The 19,171-nt window shown below is 43.1% G+C and overlaps 1 protein-coding gene across 4 annotated transcripts in view; it reads right to left on the bottom strand.

Moving 5' to 3' along the window:
- The window catches only part of TMEM135 (transmembrane protein 135), a 385,311-nt gene that overhangs the window by 206,776 nt on the left and 159,364 nt on the right, over nt 1–19,171 (bottom strand). For 3 of the 4 annotated variants that reach the window (XM_084617014.1, XM_084617013.1, XM_084617015.1), the window contains one exon: nt 7,924–7,989. The exons of the other annotated variant lie outside the window; for it this stretch is intronic. In XM_084617014.1, the coding sequence (XP_084473140.1) occupies nt 7,924–7,989 (66 nt within the window). The remainder of the gene's footprint in view (nt 1–7,923; nt 7,990–19,171) is intronic. 4 annotated transcript variants of the gene reach the window in all.

Below are 19,171 nucleotides of genomic sequence, written 5' to 3'. Positions count from 1 at the left end.
TCTGTATCCATACACAGAAGATGGCTGAGAAGATGAATTCCCTGATACACAGAAAGGCTGCAAGCAGGAAGTGAGAGAGAAGGTTTCCTTCAATTCAGCATTACATTCAGCATTACAAATTTCAAATCTATCTGGTCTTGGAAACTGACGAGACTTGGACCAGTTAATGATTTCTCCTTTGTTTGATAAGAATTTTTTTTCCAATTTGTTCACTGCAATGCAACATGAGGATTTGTAATTAAATTCAAGATGAACCCTAGTTTTCCCCTAAAGTTAAACAGTCCCACCTACATTTCAAATACTGCTATGAAAATGTAACTAAAATTTCTCCCTATTTGGAGAGTTTCCCTCTCAATCTGGCCTTTCCAAGAAACAACTAGACCCTTTTGGATTTTTATTGCCAACTTAGCACTTCTCATACTGAACATGGTCAGCCAGATCTTGAGTTCAAGCTTTAATTTCTTCTGCTTTGGCGCACCATGTACACTTTCTTTTGGGCACAATTCAAGTGTCCAGCTTTTTCTTGGAAGAAATAACTGTGTTTTTATAGGACTCTAGATAGTTTTGCTCCTTTTGGGAAATTCATTCTATTTTACTGATGTCACTTCTGATTTTCAGGTCCAGTCAGCTGTAATTACACAATGGGAACTTGTATCCAAACATCTTGTTTGATTCACCAAACTTAAGTATTCAGATTTTAACATGATAATTTATTCAAGCAAAAAGCTTCATACACTCACCTTTCCTACTTCCCCAGAATCCATTCTACTGAATAACGTTGATCTAATTATGTCAGTGTCTACACTACAACCTTGTTCCCACCAATCTAAGTGCCCTATTACACCGACACACTAACTTCACCTCCACGAGAGGCATAAGGCTTCTGCCTGTGTAGTTAGGGCAACTACAGGGGAACAGGGGGCAACTTACATCAGCTGTTGGCTTTCTTGTCCATTTCATGGCCGGAGCCATGAAATGGACAAGAAAGCTGGGCAGCTGGAGCCCCCCTGGAGAGCTGGGCAGCTGGACCCTACTCCCAGCTGGGCGAGGGGCGAGAATGGACCCTAGTCCTGGCTGGGACCCTGGGCGAGAAGCCCAGGTGGCTGGATCCAGTTCCTAGTGGGGGGAACTAAGGAGAGTAGCCCAGGCAGCTGGAGTAGTGTGGACATGCACCACTGCAATCACTGCAGTGGCTGTAAGTTGACCTAATATAGGTTGATTTACATTTCTAGTGTAGACATACCGAGCCTCCTAAGCAAATACTTTAATGTTACATCACTCGGTGCTATAATTTAGGTAAGTCAAAGTTCTCCCATCTTTATGCTGTATTGAAGCGTTCCATTGTATCTATATCTGGATTCACTAGTACTTTTACTTATTATACTAGTAACTGGCGTAGTCCGTAAATATCACATACAGTAGAATTAGTGTTCTGCATTTTCAGTTTTTACTGATTTTCATTAATTACCAGTTTTTTTAATTAAAGGAGTTCCGTTTTTACTGATTTACACCCATTTATCAACTCACTCAATATTTTTTTCAGGTACTTATTTTTGTTAACATTAATGCTTTATGTCGTTATTGTGTCCTGCAGGTCTGAGACTAAAGCAGATCCACAGTGTAAAAAAAAAGAACAAACACGGTGGAGGTCGGAAAATCAACCAATGTTGATGAGCTATGATTGACTCACAAAGAGAGGCTGCCCACCTATTTCTTTGTGTCTGTTTAGTGGGGCGCTGAATTTATACAATCAAGTATAGACGGATCAGGTAAAAAAGTAAACCTGGGGCAAAAACACAAATCTGTGTCTGAATACCAAGAATAAAATCAGTGCTTAGAAATTTTCAAGAAAAGTAAAGACAGAAGTGAAGAGAATCCATTGTGGTGCAGTTCTTGCAGCACTGAGGTCAGTGTCTGTGCTGGCAGAATAAAGGAGCATGTAGAAAGCAAGCAACACAAGAAACTTAAAGAAGAAAGTGAGCTTTTGGATAAACAGTCAATATCAGGAACATTCACCAGGGCTTTAATGAAAGAGAGGACACAGCACGATTGTGTCAATGAATCTGTGTTCACTCTTTGTTTCACTGGACAACCACTGTTAACTGCAGAGGGGTGTACTGGTGACTTTGTGCAACAATACCATCCAGCAGCAAAAACGCTTCCTAATGCAGACAACCTCACTCGTGTCTGAAAGAAAATGATAATGCTTTAGTATCTAAACTGATGCAACTAATTGTCTCATCTGATTTTTGACGAATCTCCTAATGCTTTGGAATATCCCGATTCTTGGCCTTTTGTTTTTGTTTTTTTATTTCAAAGCAAGTAAACTCGCATTATTTTGTGCTGATGTGACAGTCATCCTGTCTGCTGACTGCCACTTTCTCGACACAGCAATAATTGACATGTTTGAGATGTACCAACTAACTTGGAAAAATGTGCCCACAACTAACAAAGATTCTGTTTCCTACATGGCTAAGTTCACACGGGAAATTAAAATCAATCACAAACTGGAGCTGCTATGTATTACCTGTCCTGTTCATCTGATTAACATTGAGCTGTCAACAGCTACTGCTACAGAAGAAATGAAAGATGTGAAACTCTGCATCATTGGATTCCGGGCCATTTTAAAGCATGTGAACAAGCTGAAGGCTTTGATTTGCGCAGTGAGAGATGATTGCAGAGCCAACTGCAGATTAGCTACCTCAGTTGTGGCACATCAGTGGATGAGCTTGTACTTCGTTGCCTGTCATGTAAACAAAACGTGGAATGGACTAATGTGTCTCCTAGATCATCCTGAGTTTGTTGGTTCTAAAGAAGAAACTCAGAAGAAACTGGTAAATAACCAAAATGACTGCCAGATTCTGCGCACTAAGGAAATGTTCATTGTTGAAAAACTTAGAATCACTGTGTGACACACAGAAAACACTGGAGTTTTCTTCGACTACTGCCAATACGTTTGCCAATACAGACTTTACCTTATCCTGACAACCAAAATCTCAGCTAAATCGAGCACAAAAGCTACAGGACAAACACATGACGAGAAAACCCAACTGTTCTGGAAATCCAATAAACCAAGAAAGCATTCAAAATCTTCGTACAATGCTCAGCAAGAAATGGAAAACGACTGTGGCCCATAATCTGAACCCTGAAGTGTTTGGTGTCGAAGATTCTTTATGGAATGTCATCCAGGTGTTGCACCCCTTCCTCAAGGTGAATTTTACAGCAACCGTTATCCCAGAATATTTCAACCATTTGCCACTAAAAATGAAATTTCAAATCTGAAAGAGGAATTTACTACTTACATGAACATACCTAACCCTGACCATGTGAAACTTGATGATTGTTCCAAAAACCACATCCAGACACACATCCCAACTTCAGCAAAATAGCACAGCAAGCTTTGAGCATACCCTCTGGATTTATTCATGGAGAGCATTTATTGTCAAAGTTGGACTACCTCCAAGACAGCAAGAGGCTCAACATGAGAGAGGCTACTTTGAAGAAAATTATGCGAGTGTACACAAACCAGGATTTCTGGAAAAACTACTAGCTCAGAGGGACAAAAAATACCTTTGTACCTAAAAAACAGTATCATTTATACCAGAGGTGGGCAAACTACGGCCCACAGGACCCTCCTGCCCGGCCCCTGAGCTCCTGCCCCGGGAGGCTGTCCCCCGGCTCCTCCACTGCTGTCCCCCCTCGCTCCACTGCCAGCGCAATGCTCTGGGCTGCAGGGCTGTGAGCTCCTGGGGCAGTGCAGCTGCAGAGCCTGGCCTGACCCGGTGCTCTGTGCTGTGTGGTGGCGGCGGCAGCATGGCCCGGCTCCAGCCAGGCAGCGCGGCTGTCGCACTGCCAGCCACCGGTGCTCCAGACAGCATGTTAAGGGGGCAGGGAGCAGGGTGGAGGGGGTTGGATAGAGGGCAGGGGAGTTCGGGGTGGTGGTCAGAGGGCGGGGGTGTGGATAGGAGTCGGGACGGGAACAGGGGATTGAATGGGGGCAGGGGTCCTGGGGGGGCAGTCAAGAAGGAGGGGTGGTTGGATGGGGCGGGATCCCAGAGGGGCAGTCAGGAATGAGAGGAGAGGTTGGATGTGGCGTCGGGGGCAGTTAGAGGTAGGGGGCAGTTAGGGGCAAGGGGTCTGGGGGTGATCAGGGAAAAGGGGTGGTTGGATGGGGCAGGGGTCCCAGAGGGGCAATCAGGAATGAGAGGAGGGGATGGATGGGGCTGCAGGGGGCAGTTAGGGACGGGGGTCCGGGGGCAGTCAGGGAGTGTGGATGGGGCAGGAGTCCGCGGGGGAAGGGGGAGCGAATAGGAGGTGGGGGCCGGGCCACAACCCCCTCCCCTGCCCATGTGAAAAATGTATTTAACATTTGTTGAAAATGTAGCTACTTTGTAAGATAGCAATTGATCTTCATTTGCATGTCATTTAAAAGTATCCTCTCATATATGCATTTTCCAGACGTGGTCCATTGGTCTGTTTTCATTATTTGGCAGCAAATAATCTAGCAGCTGCATATTGCCCTAAGATTTTACAGGTTTCTATTTAAGTTTGTCTTGTCCATTCTATCCTCTTCTTTTCTCCCTCTGAATCCCAATTTCTCAAAAAAATGTACTACCAGCTATCAGTACTGCATAATCAAAAGCAAAATATTTAAATTGTATTGTTTAATATTATTTGACTTCAGTGAATAGGCAGTCTCTGAACTTCAAAATGAACAGGGCTGTAATATTGTTTGGCTCACTTCTGGAAGCTGGTTATATTGTGTAATACATAAGACTTTGGGTAAAATTTTCAAAGGTGCCTAAGTCTCACTGACTTTCAAGGCAACTACAGAATAAAAAAATTAAAGCACCTAAATGACTTAGAAGCCCAAATCCCATTTTCAAAAGTGACTTAGGCCCAGATTCTCACTTAACTCCCACTGAAGTCATTAGGAGTTAGGTACCTAAATACCTTTGTGTATCTGGGCCTTAAAAGCATAAATCCTATTGACTTTCAATGAAACTTAGATAATGCAAATCACATCTTTCCTTGTTTATTTCTGGGGTTTGCACCAGTGCTGCTAATCAGTTGCTGATGACTAACTGATGAATTCAAAGTATAGGCAAAGCCCAGCAGCCAAGTGGAAGTGCAACTAAAGCTTCAAGCTGGAAATGTTTGAAGATTTCCCACAAAAATAAGTATATAGAAAATCCTAAATGTAACTGGGCACCTGGAGCTCAATTTTCACTCACTCAATTAATGCTCACCCTTAAAACTATTGGGAACATTCATACTTAAATTATATGTTCCCTGTCTCTAGTCTTTGACATGGTGGTTTTATTCATTCATCAAATAAAGGAGGATCAAGCAAAGTCACATAGATAAGAGGAAGCACAGTGGCAATTCACATATATTTGCCTGCATTGATTAGGGCTGAGATTTAATTTCCATCACAAAATCAGGCATATCAGAGGTTTTCTCCACCAAGAAAGAGACACAGGCAACTTGGAATCTAGACAATTTCAAAAACTGTGTTTAAAGCATTTTAAGGTACTATATCTGCCTAAATTCCCAAAACCAGTATTTGAGGGTTCAGAATCACATTTTTTTTTTATTTACAAATATGTTTATCTTTCCAGTTTTGTGAAAGACAGTCACAAACAACAGAGGAAACAGGGAAAATGGCTTTTCACAAAAGGGCTGTCAACAGCTCTAAGTAAACTGGAAAAAAATATTTTTCCTCTAATCTTAGTTATAGTCAACTTAGGTATTACAAGCAACAATAATAGATCAAACATTTTTAGTGTGATATATAAATTGACAGTATGGCTATTCAATTCACAATTCACAAAGACATCAATGCTTTGGAGAGTCTGATAATAGAAGAAGAAGTTGCTGGGAAATTGTGAAGCAGGAACAATTTCAATTCAAACAGAAGGATACTAAAACCACATAGGAACAATAATCTTATTCATAAAGCACAGAAAAAGCAGATAGTTCAAGAAAAACAAACATTCAGAACTGGAAGAGCAGCAAAAGCCAAATACCCATCAATACAGACCTCCTGGCTGCCCACTGTAATGCCTGAACTACTAGTTTTCCGTGGAGTAATTTTAGGAGAAGTTAAATGGCTCAAAACATTTCCTGCTCTACATTGGTCTGTGATCTGTGAATGTAACATTGCAATAGGACTTTTTTTTAAGCATCAACAAGATAAAAATAGTAGTATCAGAGGAAGTGGTTTAGGACTGACATTCGTATTACCACTGTAATGCTCATAAAAAGATACAATTGTTTGTATTAGTCCACTTTATGAAACTGCAAGATTTAGTTAATAACTCTTTAAAAAGCAACATGAATTCTCCACAATCCACATGGATCATTTCAAGCAAACCACATTTCTACTTTACTCGTATTAGTGCAACATTCGTCCTACCACGTATAACTAATTAAGCCCGAATGAACACCCTAGTGTACTGCGCTCTGTGCTATCACAAAAAACACCCAGAGATCATCTCTCTCAAGACACCCTCTTCGAAGAGGTGGAGAGAAGTGGGAAGTGTTGCATATATTCCATACATAGCATCCTGCTGGAGAGCGCATCATATCTCTTAGGGTATATCTGCACTTCAAGATGGAGGTATACTTCCCAGCTCAAGGAGGCATACCCGCATTACCTCTGATTGAGCGAGTGTGCTAACAATAGAAGTGTAGCTGTGGTAGCATGAGGGGCTAGCTGCCCTGAGTACAATCCCATCTGAGATGCTCGGTACACACTTGGGCAGCTAGCCCCTCCCCTTGCACATGCTGCTACAGCTACACTTCTACTTTTAGCACATAAGCTTGACCAGCGGTAGCCCAGATGTGTCTCCTTGAGGTGGAAATTACCCCTCTATCCTGAACTGTAGACACACCCATGACTAATTGTGGAGAAGGGTGAAGAGCAGTATAGAAAAAGCATACAGGACCCCATGTTCAGAACAGTTAAACCTATGATCAAAGAAAAGCTATGGCAAAATAGGATCTCAAGATAAAGAAACTGGGCCGGGGAAACAGAAACCTTTGTTCCGATCCACAGGTACTCTACTCCACTTAAATGGGGAGAAATTAAGCTAATTTCAATAGCACAGAAAGAGAATATATGCTATAATATGATTGGCAATGTACTGCAAGAGCTGGATCAACTAGACAAACATTTTGCATTTAAAATCAAAACATAACGTGATGAAATCAGACAGCCATAACAATACACTTAAGTTTTCTAGAGTAATGACCCAAAATACTACAACTCACAATAGTTTCAAGATGTAGTTTGGATCATTACTGAAAAATACCATAACTGAGTATAATATTTTCCATGGAACTGAGAGTTACTTAATCAGCAGAATGCAAATAATAGTGTCTCCATATATGTCAACCCAAAGGACAAACAAAAAAAACATTCCGTACAGACACAAGCAGATATGAACAATATACTTTACATGTTCAAAGTACTTCACAATCATTAACTAATTAACCCTGTGAGGTAGGAAAGAAACAAACACAAAAAGATGAAGTGGCTTGCCCGTAGCCACCCATTCGCAGAACCAGGAAGTTCTAAAACCCAAACTCATGTTAATTTCTCAGGACCCTCTTCCCTCCTCAGAACGTTCAGCAGAGAATCATCAGGGCTAGAAGTATCCTCCAGTGAGTCACCTAGATTACAGCGCTGCATCATGATTCAATGTAAAATGAAATATAAAGAACATGCCTTTCCCCAAGGCACAGCATCTGGGCTCTCTACTCATTTGCAACAAACCATAAAAGCAGACAGACATATTATCTATAAGACTATCAACTCTTTAGTTATCTGAATATATATTCTAAGAATTTACAAAATATTAAAGTAAAAATAAATAAAACTTTACACCATATATGCAAAAACCAGACATTCAATCTTACTTCTCCATGCCTTAAAGGTGTAATGGCTCCTCTTGCTACCCCCATTCGAAAAAGGGTTTCCGTGGCCTGTGTATAAAAATAAAAAAAACTGTTATTTTGAAAAGACAATACAGTAATGATGACTATTACTTTTCAGCTATTACACTTATAACTAAAATGTAAGTCAAGTTTATTAACTGTTTTACTACTCAACATTTAAATAAAAATATTAAGAAAAAAATCCTACATGGTAACCTTCTTTCAAGGGCTATCAAGCAAAAGAAACACTCCGGAACAAATCTTTAGGCTGAAATCTCTGCATATGTGCCATTTTATTTATGTCGTCAGGGTTTTCAAAGTTTCTGTTTTAGTAATATGAGTGTAAAGTAATGAAGAAGCTTTGAAGGCCACACCATGTGATGAAACCCTGTCCTTTATAGTATCTGAGCTCTTATTAGCTGGCTGGGTATCTTACCAGGGATTCCTTGGTAGTACTGACATCACAAAATGGGGACTTATAGTAGAGAAGCCAAGAAGCACAACTTTGGGGCAAAGAAATGGTTACTCACCCTGTGCAGTAACTGTGGTTCTTTGAGATGTGTCCTCATATGGGAGCTCCATTCAAGATGCACTAGTGCCCCCCATGCCCTTGGTCAGAGATTTCTCAAAGCGGTGTCCATTCATCCTGCACATGTGTGTTAATCTTTTCCCCTGTCCCATTGTCATATAGTGCTACATGGTCGAACTGACCCCTGTTCTTTCTCTACCATAAAGCCTCATGGCAGAAAACTCTGAAGCAGAGAGGAAAGAGGGCAGGTAGTTGAGCACCCATAGAGACACACATCTCGAAGAACCATAGCTACTGCACAGAGCGAGTAACCATTTCTTCTTCCTCGAGTAGTGTCCTTATAGGTGCTTCACTCTAGGTGACTACTGAGAGGTACCCGTTAAGGTGGAGGGGGCTTCAGACTTCAATCCAGTATGGCAGAAAGTATAGCTGAGCTGCACACTGTATCAGAGGTGAACTTGTGAATTAATGCATAATATTCAAAGAATGTATGTACAGAAGCCCATGTAGTGGCTTTACAGATTTTGATGATCAGTATGTTTTTGAGGAAGGCTGTGAAAGTGGCAATAGACCTTACAGAATGGATGCATGTGAATAAGGGTAGCTCATTGTTATGAGACTGGTAACAGGAGTTAATGCAGTCTGAAATCTGTAAGTCTCTGGTTCGAGATTACCGACCCCTTTGATCTATCTGCTATCGAGACGAATAACGTGTTGACTTTTCTGAAGGGTTTCGTTCTGTCTAGATAGAAGGCCAGAGCTCTCCTGACATTCGGGATATGCAGCAGTGCATCCTAGGGATTCAGATGTGGTTTCGGATAGGAGATAGGTAAGTGAATGGGCTGACTGAGATGGAATTCAGAAGAGAACTTAGGTAAGAACTCGGGGTGGGGTCACAGCCTGACCTTGTATTTAAAAAAAACTGTGTGGGGGGGAGGGTATGCCATCAGGGTCCCTGTTTCACCAATCCCTTGCACCGACATGATGGCTGCCAGCAATACTGTCTTCACTGATAATGGAGCAATTAGCAAGTAGCCAGAGGTTTTACGGGTAGTCTTGTGAGGCATTTAAGGACCAGGTTGAGGTCCTACCTGGGGAAGGACATTGGACCACTGGATAGAGGTTCCCCGGCCCTCTAAGGAACCTTGCTGGTTTTGGGTTGGGTAAAGATGGAATAGCCCTCTATTGGGGGTTGAAAAGCTCTAGTGAGGGAATTAAAGCCAGGTGGATGATAGACCGGAGGTTTTCAGAGGCAAGGTGTAATCTAGTATATCTGGAAGCAATGCGGTCATTGGTGAAAGTGGTCTGCGATCAACTGCCATTTTGAGAATATGTGTAGCAAGTAGACTGTTTCCTGCTGTGTAATAGCACTCTTTTTATACCCTCTGAGCAGGTTATCTCCATTACCGTGAGCCATCGACTAACCATGCTTTGAGACAAAACATCTCAAGATTGGGATGAAAAATCTTTATGCACTCTTGGGACAGGAGATAGGGAGCAGTGCAGAGAGTGATCTGTGGGCATACAGACAGCTGTATCAAATAAGGATACCACGTTTGCCTGCAACAGGTCAGATCTATTAAAATGACTCTGGCTCTGTCCTTCTTTATTTTGAGCATAACTTTGGCTATTCAGGGTGTCGGTGGGAAAGCATTAGTAGGGCTGACGACCACTAAAGGTGACAAGCGTCCCCTAAGGATTGGTGATACAGAAGTGGGTGCATTTCTTGTTTGCCTCCGTGGCAAACAAATCTATCTACGGGGTATATTGGTGAAATATATGATGTAATATGTTGGTATCTATTTCCCACTCGGGGTCTTGAAAGAAGTGTATGCTGAGCATGGCCGCAGTCACATTCTGAATGTACGGGAGATAGGCAGCTGTGATAGTAATGTGATTCTGTATGCACCACTTCCAGAATCTGATGGCCTCAGTACAAAGGGAAGGGGATCTCGCTAGTCCCTGGCTGTTGATGTAAAATATTAATGATATATCGTCAGTCATTATATGCATGTGTTTGTCCTTGATTAGCGATAGGAATTGGAGACAGATGTATCTGATACGCTGAGCTCCAGGAGATTGATATGTAGCATCGTCTCTGGCAACATCCACTTGCCTTAGATCGTACAAGTGTCTAGATGTGTGTCCCATCTTAGCAGAGAGGCATTCATCATTGCAATGACCATTGGGGGAGAAATGTGAATGGAACTCCTGTGCACAGGTTGTAACAGTCCTGCCACCAGCTGAGGGACTGTTTCACGAAGACAGGTATGGAAAGAAGCATATCTAGACTGTGTCTAGTGGGTGAAAAAATAGTTCTGAACCATCTTTGGAGGCAGTGCATTCAAAGTCTGGCATGTTCCGTCATGAAGGTGGTGGCCGCTATGTGCCCTAGTAATTGAATGCAGTTCCTGACTGTGGTTTGTGGGCTGAGCTGAACCATGTTTGCTATGTAGACTTGAGCCACAAACCTGTGCCAAGGAAGGTAGGCTCTCTCTGTGATTGAACTGAGATGTGTCCCTATAAACTCTAGGGTCTGTACTAGGGTCAAGATGGATTTTTGTATGTTGAGTCGCAGGCCCAATTGGCAGAAGAGGTCTGTGGCCTTGGAAGTTGCCTGAGACGTCAGCTCCAGGGAGCAGCCTTTTAGCAACCAATCATCCAGATAAGGGAATACTAAAATACCTTTTCTGCAGAGCTGTCCTGCGACACCAACATGACCTTCGAAAAGAACCTCAGAGTGGATGATAGGCCAAAGGGGACCACACGATATTGGAAGTGGTCCAAGCCAACAATAAAATGGATGAATCATTTGTGGGATGGGTGGACAGTGATGTGGAAATACACATCTTCAAGGTCAGGGGCTGAAAACCAATTTTCTTGCTCTAGTGAGAGAATTAAAGCTGTGAGTCACAATTTTGAATTTCTGCACATTTACATAGGCACTGTATAGTCTCAGATCTAGGACAGCTCTCCAATCTCCACTTTTTTTGGTATCAGGAAGTAACCTGAATAAAACCCCTTCCCTCCGGGCTGCTTGGGGACTAGTTCTATAACTCCCAAGTGCAAGAGAGCGCCTATTTCTTGATGAAGCATGCTCTCATGAGAGGGGTCCCTGAAGCGGGACGAGGAAAGGAGGTTCATTGGTGGAAGTGAAGTAAAGTGTAACCTGTGGAGACGATCTCCAAGACCCACTTGTCTGTAGTGATCAACTCCCAGGCTCATTTGTCGTGTGAAGGTGGTTGCCGGTGGAATGAAGGCTGGTGAATTGGTGCAATGGAAGAGGATGAGGACCAACACATCAAAATTGCTGCTTGGAGGTAGACAGGTGCGAGGCGGGAGGCTGAGAAGTGGATGATTTCCTTCTCTGAAACCTCTGTCTTCTTTGGTATGGCTCATATGCCCTCTGGGAGAGAAGGAATTGGATGGGGTATCTGAGATTTGCTTAGCTTGTCTTGAATGTAGGGGTGTAAATGCGAAGAGAATGCAAAGTCGCTCTAGAATCCTTCAGTGTTCGTAGAGACTCAGGTGTAGTATCTGCGAACAACTTAGACCCATCAAAAGAAAGATCCTTAACTGTGGTCTGAACCTCCTTAGTGAAATTGGAGAGCTGAAACAAGGAGTCTCTTCCTATTACCATCACTATGGTGATCGAATGAGCGGCGATGTCACCAGCATCAAGGGAGGCTTGCAAGATTGTCCTGGCCAGCAGTTGGCCCTCCACAACAATGGCTTGAAACTGCTCCCTGTGTTCCACCAGTAGGTAGTCAATGAAGGAGGCTAATCTGAAGTAGCTGACATGGTTATACCTTGCCATCAAAGCCTGATAATTGGCAGTGCTAAACTGGACGAATGCCGAAGAGGAGGGCTTTCTTCCTAGTAGATCAAAGCGCTTGTGGTCTTTATCACATTCATTCACTGCATCCACTACCAAGGAACTAGGTGCGGGATGGAAAAATAAAAACTCTGAGTCCTTTGCTGGGATGTAGCACTCCTTGTCTGCTCTTATCCATATCAATGGAATAGAAGCTGGAGTGTGCCAAATTATCTTTGCTGGATCTAAAAGAGCATCATTGACAGGTAAGGCCATATGGGCTGATAAAAGTAAGTGAAGGATATCGAGCAGCTTATGAGGAGACTCTGTAACCTCCTTGAGTGGAATCCGCAAGGAGTCTGCTACTCTTGATTATTTAAAATCATCTGTCAGGGAAGGGGTAGAAGGCATGACTACATCCAGAGATGAAGAGATGTTGACTAGACAAAACCTCTTCATCAGCTCTAGACTCTTGTTCCTCAAAAGATTCCTCTTGAGGGTCACGTCTCCTGGGGGGAGCAGGTGATGTTGGTTGTTCCTCTCTATGGGTGGTAGCACTGGGTGCTCTGGAGAATTGTTGGCAATAAGTTACCCAAGGGTTCCATTACAGCAAAGGAGGAGGCACCAAAGAGTGCTCATATCAGCAAAGCGTTGGTGGTAATTGTGAGCCATGAGCAGTGGCAGCTTCACCAGAAGCCTCTGGGAAGGGACCTCTGAAGGAGTGAGGAGAGCAGCCCTGGACCAACACTTTGTGAAACCGAGGTGAAGTCCTCAACAGAATCTTCTTCCTCAAGTTCACTGAAGAATGGTGGGGCGCCTGGGGAGATCTGAGATGCAATAATTGGTACCGGCAAATCTCAGGTGATCAGGATGTCCTCAGTACTGAGAGCACATCAGAGCCTAGGAGCGGAGAGTCAGGAGCCTCAGATACAACCAGGTCCTAGGGAACATGGAACTCTTGCAGTACCATAAGGGGCACTGGTACCAAGGCTGACAACTATGCCAGAGCAGTCATGGCTGAGGGCGCTGACGATACCGCAATCTTTAGGTACTCGGAGGATGGCATGGCTGTTGACGGTGCCAAAGGTCTCATGCGCTTTGAGGGAGGCATAGTCGGAGCCCGAGTGGGCTTCTTTGCTACCAAGGGAGCAGAGGAAGAGCTCTTCCTGCTGCCTCGATCTGGTGAAAGTACCAAGGATCTCTCCAGGGCCATAACCTTGTGGTCTATCTGTGCCCTGGGTATTAGAGGAACTGGGCGTCTCATCGATACCTGATTGGAGAGCCAGTGGTGCCAGGGTAGCTGAGGGAACTGATGACCTCTGCTTTTTAGTGGTAGAATCTCTACCTGGCGAACTTGGGGCACATTCTTTCGAGGTCTTGTGAGAGGAGTCCTGTACTGTAACTGGGGTTCTCAGTCAACTTGCTTGGGGATCGAGGTACAGGGGGGCCCCTTGGCCTGGATCTGAGGCCAGACATAGAAAGCTCTCCATCATAAGGAGGTGAAGCTTTGTTTCTCTATTTTTCCTGGCTCTTGATTTTAATGCCAGACAAAAATTACACTTTTGTACAACGTGAGACTCCCCAAGGCAGCAGATACCGCAGGAATGTCTGTTGCTGACCAGGATCACTTCCCAGCATGACAAACAGTGCTTGAAGCCAGGAGAATCAGTCATCACCTCTCAGACAGAATAATGTCAAACTATCTAAACAGTATGTAGAAAAGTAAAAGAAAAAGTGTCTCATATAAAAGCAACTACTGATTATAGAAAAAACTAACACTAATGCTAACTATGAGTAAAGAGAATTAGAGTTGAGATCTCAAAAGAACGACTGCTAGAGCTCTGTCTCAGGCTGAGGCAGTTGGGAAAGAACTAGGGGAGGTTCATCTGTGCAGCATTATATGGGGTGGGACACAAGACTGATTAACATGCATGCACAGGTCAAACAGACATTGCTATGAGAAATCCCTGATGAAGGGCACAGAGGGTGCTACTGCACTTAGAGTGGAGCACCCATAGGGATACTACTAGAAGAAAAATCTTTTTTTTAAGATTAGTTTTTATTTGTTTGTGATGATTATCTCCTCCTTTTCCTGGTTAGTAGGGACAATTAACACATATCTGAAATAACTGGAGCTTACTGACTTTTCAGAAAGTGAATGAACTGCATGACGTTGCCTATGCACCTTATTAGAAGAGGAAAATCATGCAAGTGAAACATCTGTGGGAAAGTGTTTAGCGCTGGTAAATATTTCTAATGCCTGTGGGCTGTTGGCTTTTGTAGAAAGAAAAGAAACTGGAAGCATCTCACCCATGTGACAAATCCTTACACTTATATCTGGGATGTGATCAGATATGAGAATAAATTTACTCCTTACAAATGTAGACTCACACTTCATCATCATCTATAATTTATTTGTTCTGAAATGAAGTAGTCTGCCTTTCATATAATTTAGGGTAGTGGGCTTTTATTTAAACTGTCTATAACGCATGTAGGCTTTTCAATAGAAAATGGGTCTGTTCATGAATATAAAAAGTCAATGTTTAAGGGTAGACGAGAGAGAGAGAGAGAGAGAGAGAAAGTTTAGCAAGCTACAGTTTAGAATATAAGAACACGGACAAACTATAAAATATATTCAGAACATGAAAAGTAATTAAGCAAAAATAGTTAGTATCTCAGCTATATTTATTTCTAATTTGGTGACTTTAGATAGTAATGCACAGTGATTGATACAGTAAGTAGCTCAATGCTGAAAGGACTACCAGATTTGCTGTTTTCTTACCGTTTTGTTTCAGGATATCCACTACACAAATTCAAGTAAACAGTATCTCATAAGTTTAATGTACTTTTTTACATGGCATATATTCAGAATAATCTACTGTTCCTCTTACAAATATATATATACACAATAGCTTACTATATACATGTTTATTTTCATTTTATTTAAAGAAGCAGAAGTAGATCTATGGAAGAGCTTTCAATTGTGCTGTACTGTCTTTTCTCCTTGTAAAGGAATGCAACAGCTCCAGAACACTGGACTTCAGAATTGATTAGCTCATTTCCACCCACAGCAATACATAGCAAATCCAAAATCTGATCATTCTTCTTCATCCTCTCCAAGAATAAAGGGGTGAGAGAACCCCACACAACCTTTTGTATGCCTCAGAATTGGTTTCTTTCATCAGCTCTTCCCACCAACATTTTTAAGGATGTTTCTGTCAAATAGAGCATTCTGTCAATACAGCTAAGCTTCCTTTGTTTCTATTGAAAATCACTGGTGTGTGTGACTTCCCTTTCACCTCTGCTCGTATGAGCTCTCTTTTAATATACTTGTACTCGCATAGCTAACACCAGATGCAAAGCCATGCAGAAACAAGGGGCAAATTCACAGCATTTGCAAATCTGGCACCATAGATTTGTTGATAGGAGCACCACTCTTCATGTGCGGAGTGTCACTAAGAAGATTAACGCTACTATCATAGTTTCCGACCCAGATGGGGGTGGGGGAAATGAGGCCACCTCTAGCTATTCACTATAGGATGACATGGTCACTGAGATAATGATAGGGTTTTTTGCAATGTAAAACCCAAAGAAGGCAATAAAAAGCTGTGTATTTAAAAGGGTAACAATTAGACACAAGACAAAGATTGATAGAGGTTTGAGGGTAAGGAGGTAGGTGTTCACACAATCTATTGATTTTGTTAAATTAAAGTTAGTATCTCACCCATTCAGTCATAGCTATGTAACAACTGTGTTTGGAGATTCCACAACAGTGGTCCCCAAACTTTTTACCTCACCGGCCCCCCTCAGTCCTGTCCCTCTCTACCCTCCCCTCCACAGTGCCAGGAGGGGGCCCGCAGCTCCGGGAAGTGGGGACGCAGACAGGGGTAAGAGGGCAGAGGCTTGGGCCACAACTGGGGGTGGAATTGGGAGCAGAGCCTTGACCAAAAGCCAGGACCAGCAGCCGGGACCAGGGCCAGGAGCAGATGTGGGTGGCACTCCCTTGGGGGCGGGCCTGCACCCAGCCGGGCCGCACCCCCCAAAAAAGTTCCTCCATGCCCCCCTAGTTTCGGGACCTCTGTTCTATAATAACTGGGTGTCTTAAATGAAAGGAAATAAACATTTCAAAACAAACCTTTCACTTCTCATAAAGTGATTTCATAATTCTTTACAAATTTTAAATATCACCTCACTGACTCTGCAAAGCAGAAGACAGAATTTATCAGGATACTGAAGTTACCATGTATCAACAAGAAAGACTATCTCATACATTTTAAATGAAAAGTTATGGCTAAAAAAACTGGGAATGAAATGAGACATCCTAACACTTCAAATCCTTTAAAATGTATTTTCAAATATAGTATTGGCTGATAGAATCTTATTAAGGTTGCCCAACACTTCCATTATAAGACCTTGTTTTCAGTTGCCTACGATGTTGCCAAAGTTTAAACATTTGGACTTACAGTTTCCATGAAATGTGTCTTCCTGAGGCTGCTTTTTTACATTTTATTTTAAATGTCAGCAACAACTGTTCAGCTGTTTCCAAGAACGATGTTAAGGAAAAATATGTCTTTTCCATGTTAAAAAATTCTGCCAACTTTTTCTTTCAGAAACTCTAGCATCTCCACTCTTTGGAACAGGGACTTGAAATTTGGCAGGGGTGGCCTTTTTTCTTTTTCTTTTAAATAAAAAAATGTGACTTTTGCCATTCTCCTGAAAAACCTCAGTTCACATATGCTTAGTAGAGACTTGCTAGAGCTTCGCTGCTTAAGTTCCCAAATATTCCATCTGCACACAGGGCATACTCCAGGACAGCTCTGAGCAGAGCTTTCCCTTCCAATTGCAGTTCCTGGTTGCTCCAGGACATGCCAGGACCAGCCACCAGAACTTAGAGCAGGGAGCCTGTCTCTCATGTGCTCTCAATGCTTCACTACTGCTGACATGCAGGCGGGAAGCTGTTTGAATAGCTTGCAGAAGGGACAAAAGTCTGGAAGGGAGAAGAGACTGGGATGGGAGCAGTGGGGGAATTGGGATTGGGAGTTGCAGGGGAGACTAGGAATGGCTAAGCAAGGAGTTGGTAAGGGGAACTGAGATTAAGAGTTATAACAAAGAGACCAAGGCTGGAAGGCATGGGGACTAGGAATTGTAGTGGTCACTGGGACTGGCTGGCCAAAGAGACTGGGAATGCACTACATAAAGAAAATGGGACTCAGATGAAGAGTCAGTGGTGGGGAAGAGACAGGACTGGTTAGAAGGGAAATGGCAGAAGGGATAAAGCCTCATGGAAAAACAACCAGAAGAGTGCACCCTCTGAAGCGTATTCCTTTCTAGAGCCAGTAGTGGTACCCAAGATTTTTGAGTCTCACCATTTTTCTGCTGTGAGCAAATTTCTGTGAAATCCATCATAGAATATCAGGGTTGGAAGGGACCCCAGAAGGTCATCTAGTCCAACCCCCTGCTCGAAGCAGGACCAATTCCCAGTTAAATCATCCCAGCCAGGGCTTTGTCAAGCCTGACCTTAAAAACCTCTAAGGAAGGAGATTCTACCACCTCCCTAGGTAACGCATTCCAGTGTTTCACCACCCTCTTAGTGAAAAAGTTTTTCCTAATATCCAATCTAAACCTCCCGCACTGCAACTTGAGACCATTACTCCTCGTTCTGTCATCTGCTACCATTGAGAACAGTCTAGAGCCATCCTCTTTGGAACCCCCTTTCAGGTAGTTGAAAGCAGCTATCAAATCCCCCCTCATTCTTCTCTTCTGCAGGCTAAACAATCCCAGCTCCCTCAGCCTCTCCTCATAACTCATGTGTTCTAGACCCCTAATCATTTTTGTTGCCCTTCGCTGGACTCTCTCCAATTTATCCACATCCTTCTTGTAGTGTGGGGCCCAAAACTGGACACAGTACTCCAGATGAGGCCTCACCAATCTCGAATAGAGGGGGACGATCACGTCCCTCGATCTGCTCGCTATGCCCCTACTTATACATCCCAAAATGCCATTGGCCTTCTTGGCAACAAGGGCACACTGCTGACTCATATCCAGCTTCTCGTCCACTGTCACCCCTAGGTCCTTTTCCGCAGAATTGCTGCCTAGCCATTCGGTCCCTAGTCTGTAGCGGTGCATTGGATTCTTCCATCCTAAGTGCAGGACCCTGCACTTATCCTTATTGAACCTCATCAGATTTCTTTTGGCCCAATCCTCCAATTTGTCTAGGTCCTTCTGTATCCTATCCCTGCCCTCCAGCGTATCTACCACTCCTCCCAGTTTAGTATCATCCGCAAATTTGCTGAGAGTGCAATCCACACCATCCTCCAGATCATTTATGAAGATATTGAACAAAACCGGCCCCAGGACCGACCCTTGGGGCACTCCACTTGATACCGGCTGCCCACTAGACATGGAGCCATTAATCACTACCCGTTGAGCCCGACAATCTAGCCAGCTTTCTACCCACCTTATAGTGCATTCATCCAGCCCATACTTCCTTAACTTGCTGACAAGAATACTGTGGGAGACCGTGTCAAAAGCTTTGCTATCATCATTCAGTACACAGTGTGGACCTGCTCTGGAGATGAATCGCGATTGTGTTCTGAAGGTGACTTGTCTACAGGACCCTTGCCTCATTTGCTGCAGAAGTTGGAAGGTCTGTAGTGAATGAGGCAGGAGATAGTAGGAAGAGAAATTATGGTCTCATGCTTAAACCAGGGGAAATGAATTATATTCCTGCCTCTGCCACAGAATTCCTCTATGATGCTCGGCAAGTCACTTAAACCCAGCTTTTCATAGATGGTCACTAATTCTGTGTTCCTCATTTTCTGGGTGCCTGACTTGACTCACTGTCAATGGGAGCTGTGCTTTGAACATATAATGTGCTACATAATGCT

Source organism: Lepidochelys olivacea, assembly GCF_965140295.1.
Source record: "Lepidochelys olivacea isolate rLepOli2 genome assembly, chromosome: 1".
Lineage (NCBI taxonomy): Eukaryota > Metazoa > Chordata > Testudines > Cheloniidae > Lepidochelys > Lepidochelys olivacea.
Note: the sequence above shows the minus strand (reverse complement) of the source record. Positions and strands in the feature narration are given on the sequence as shown.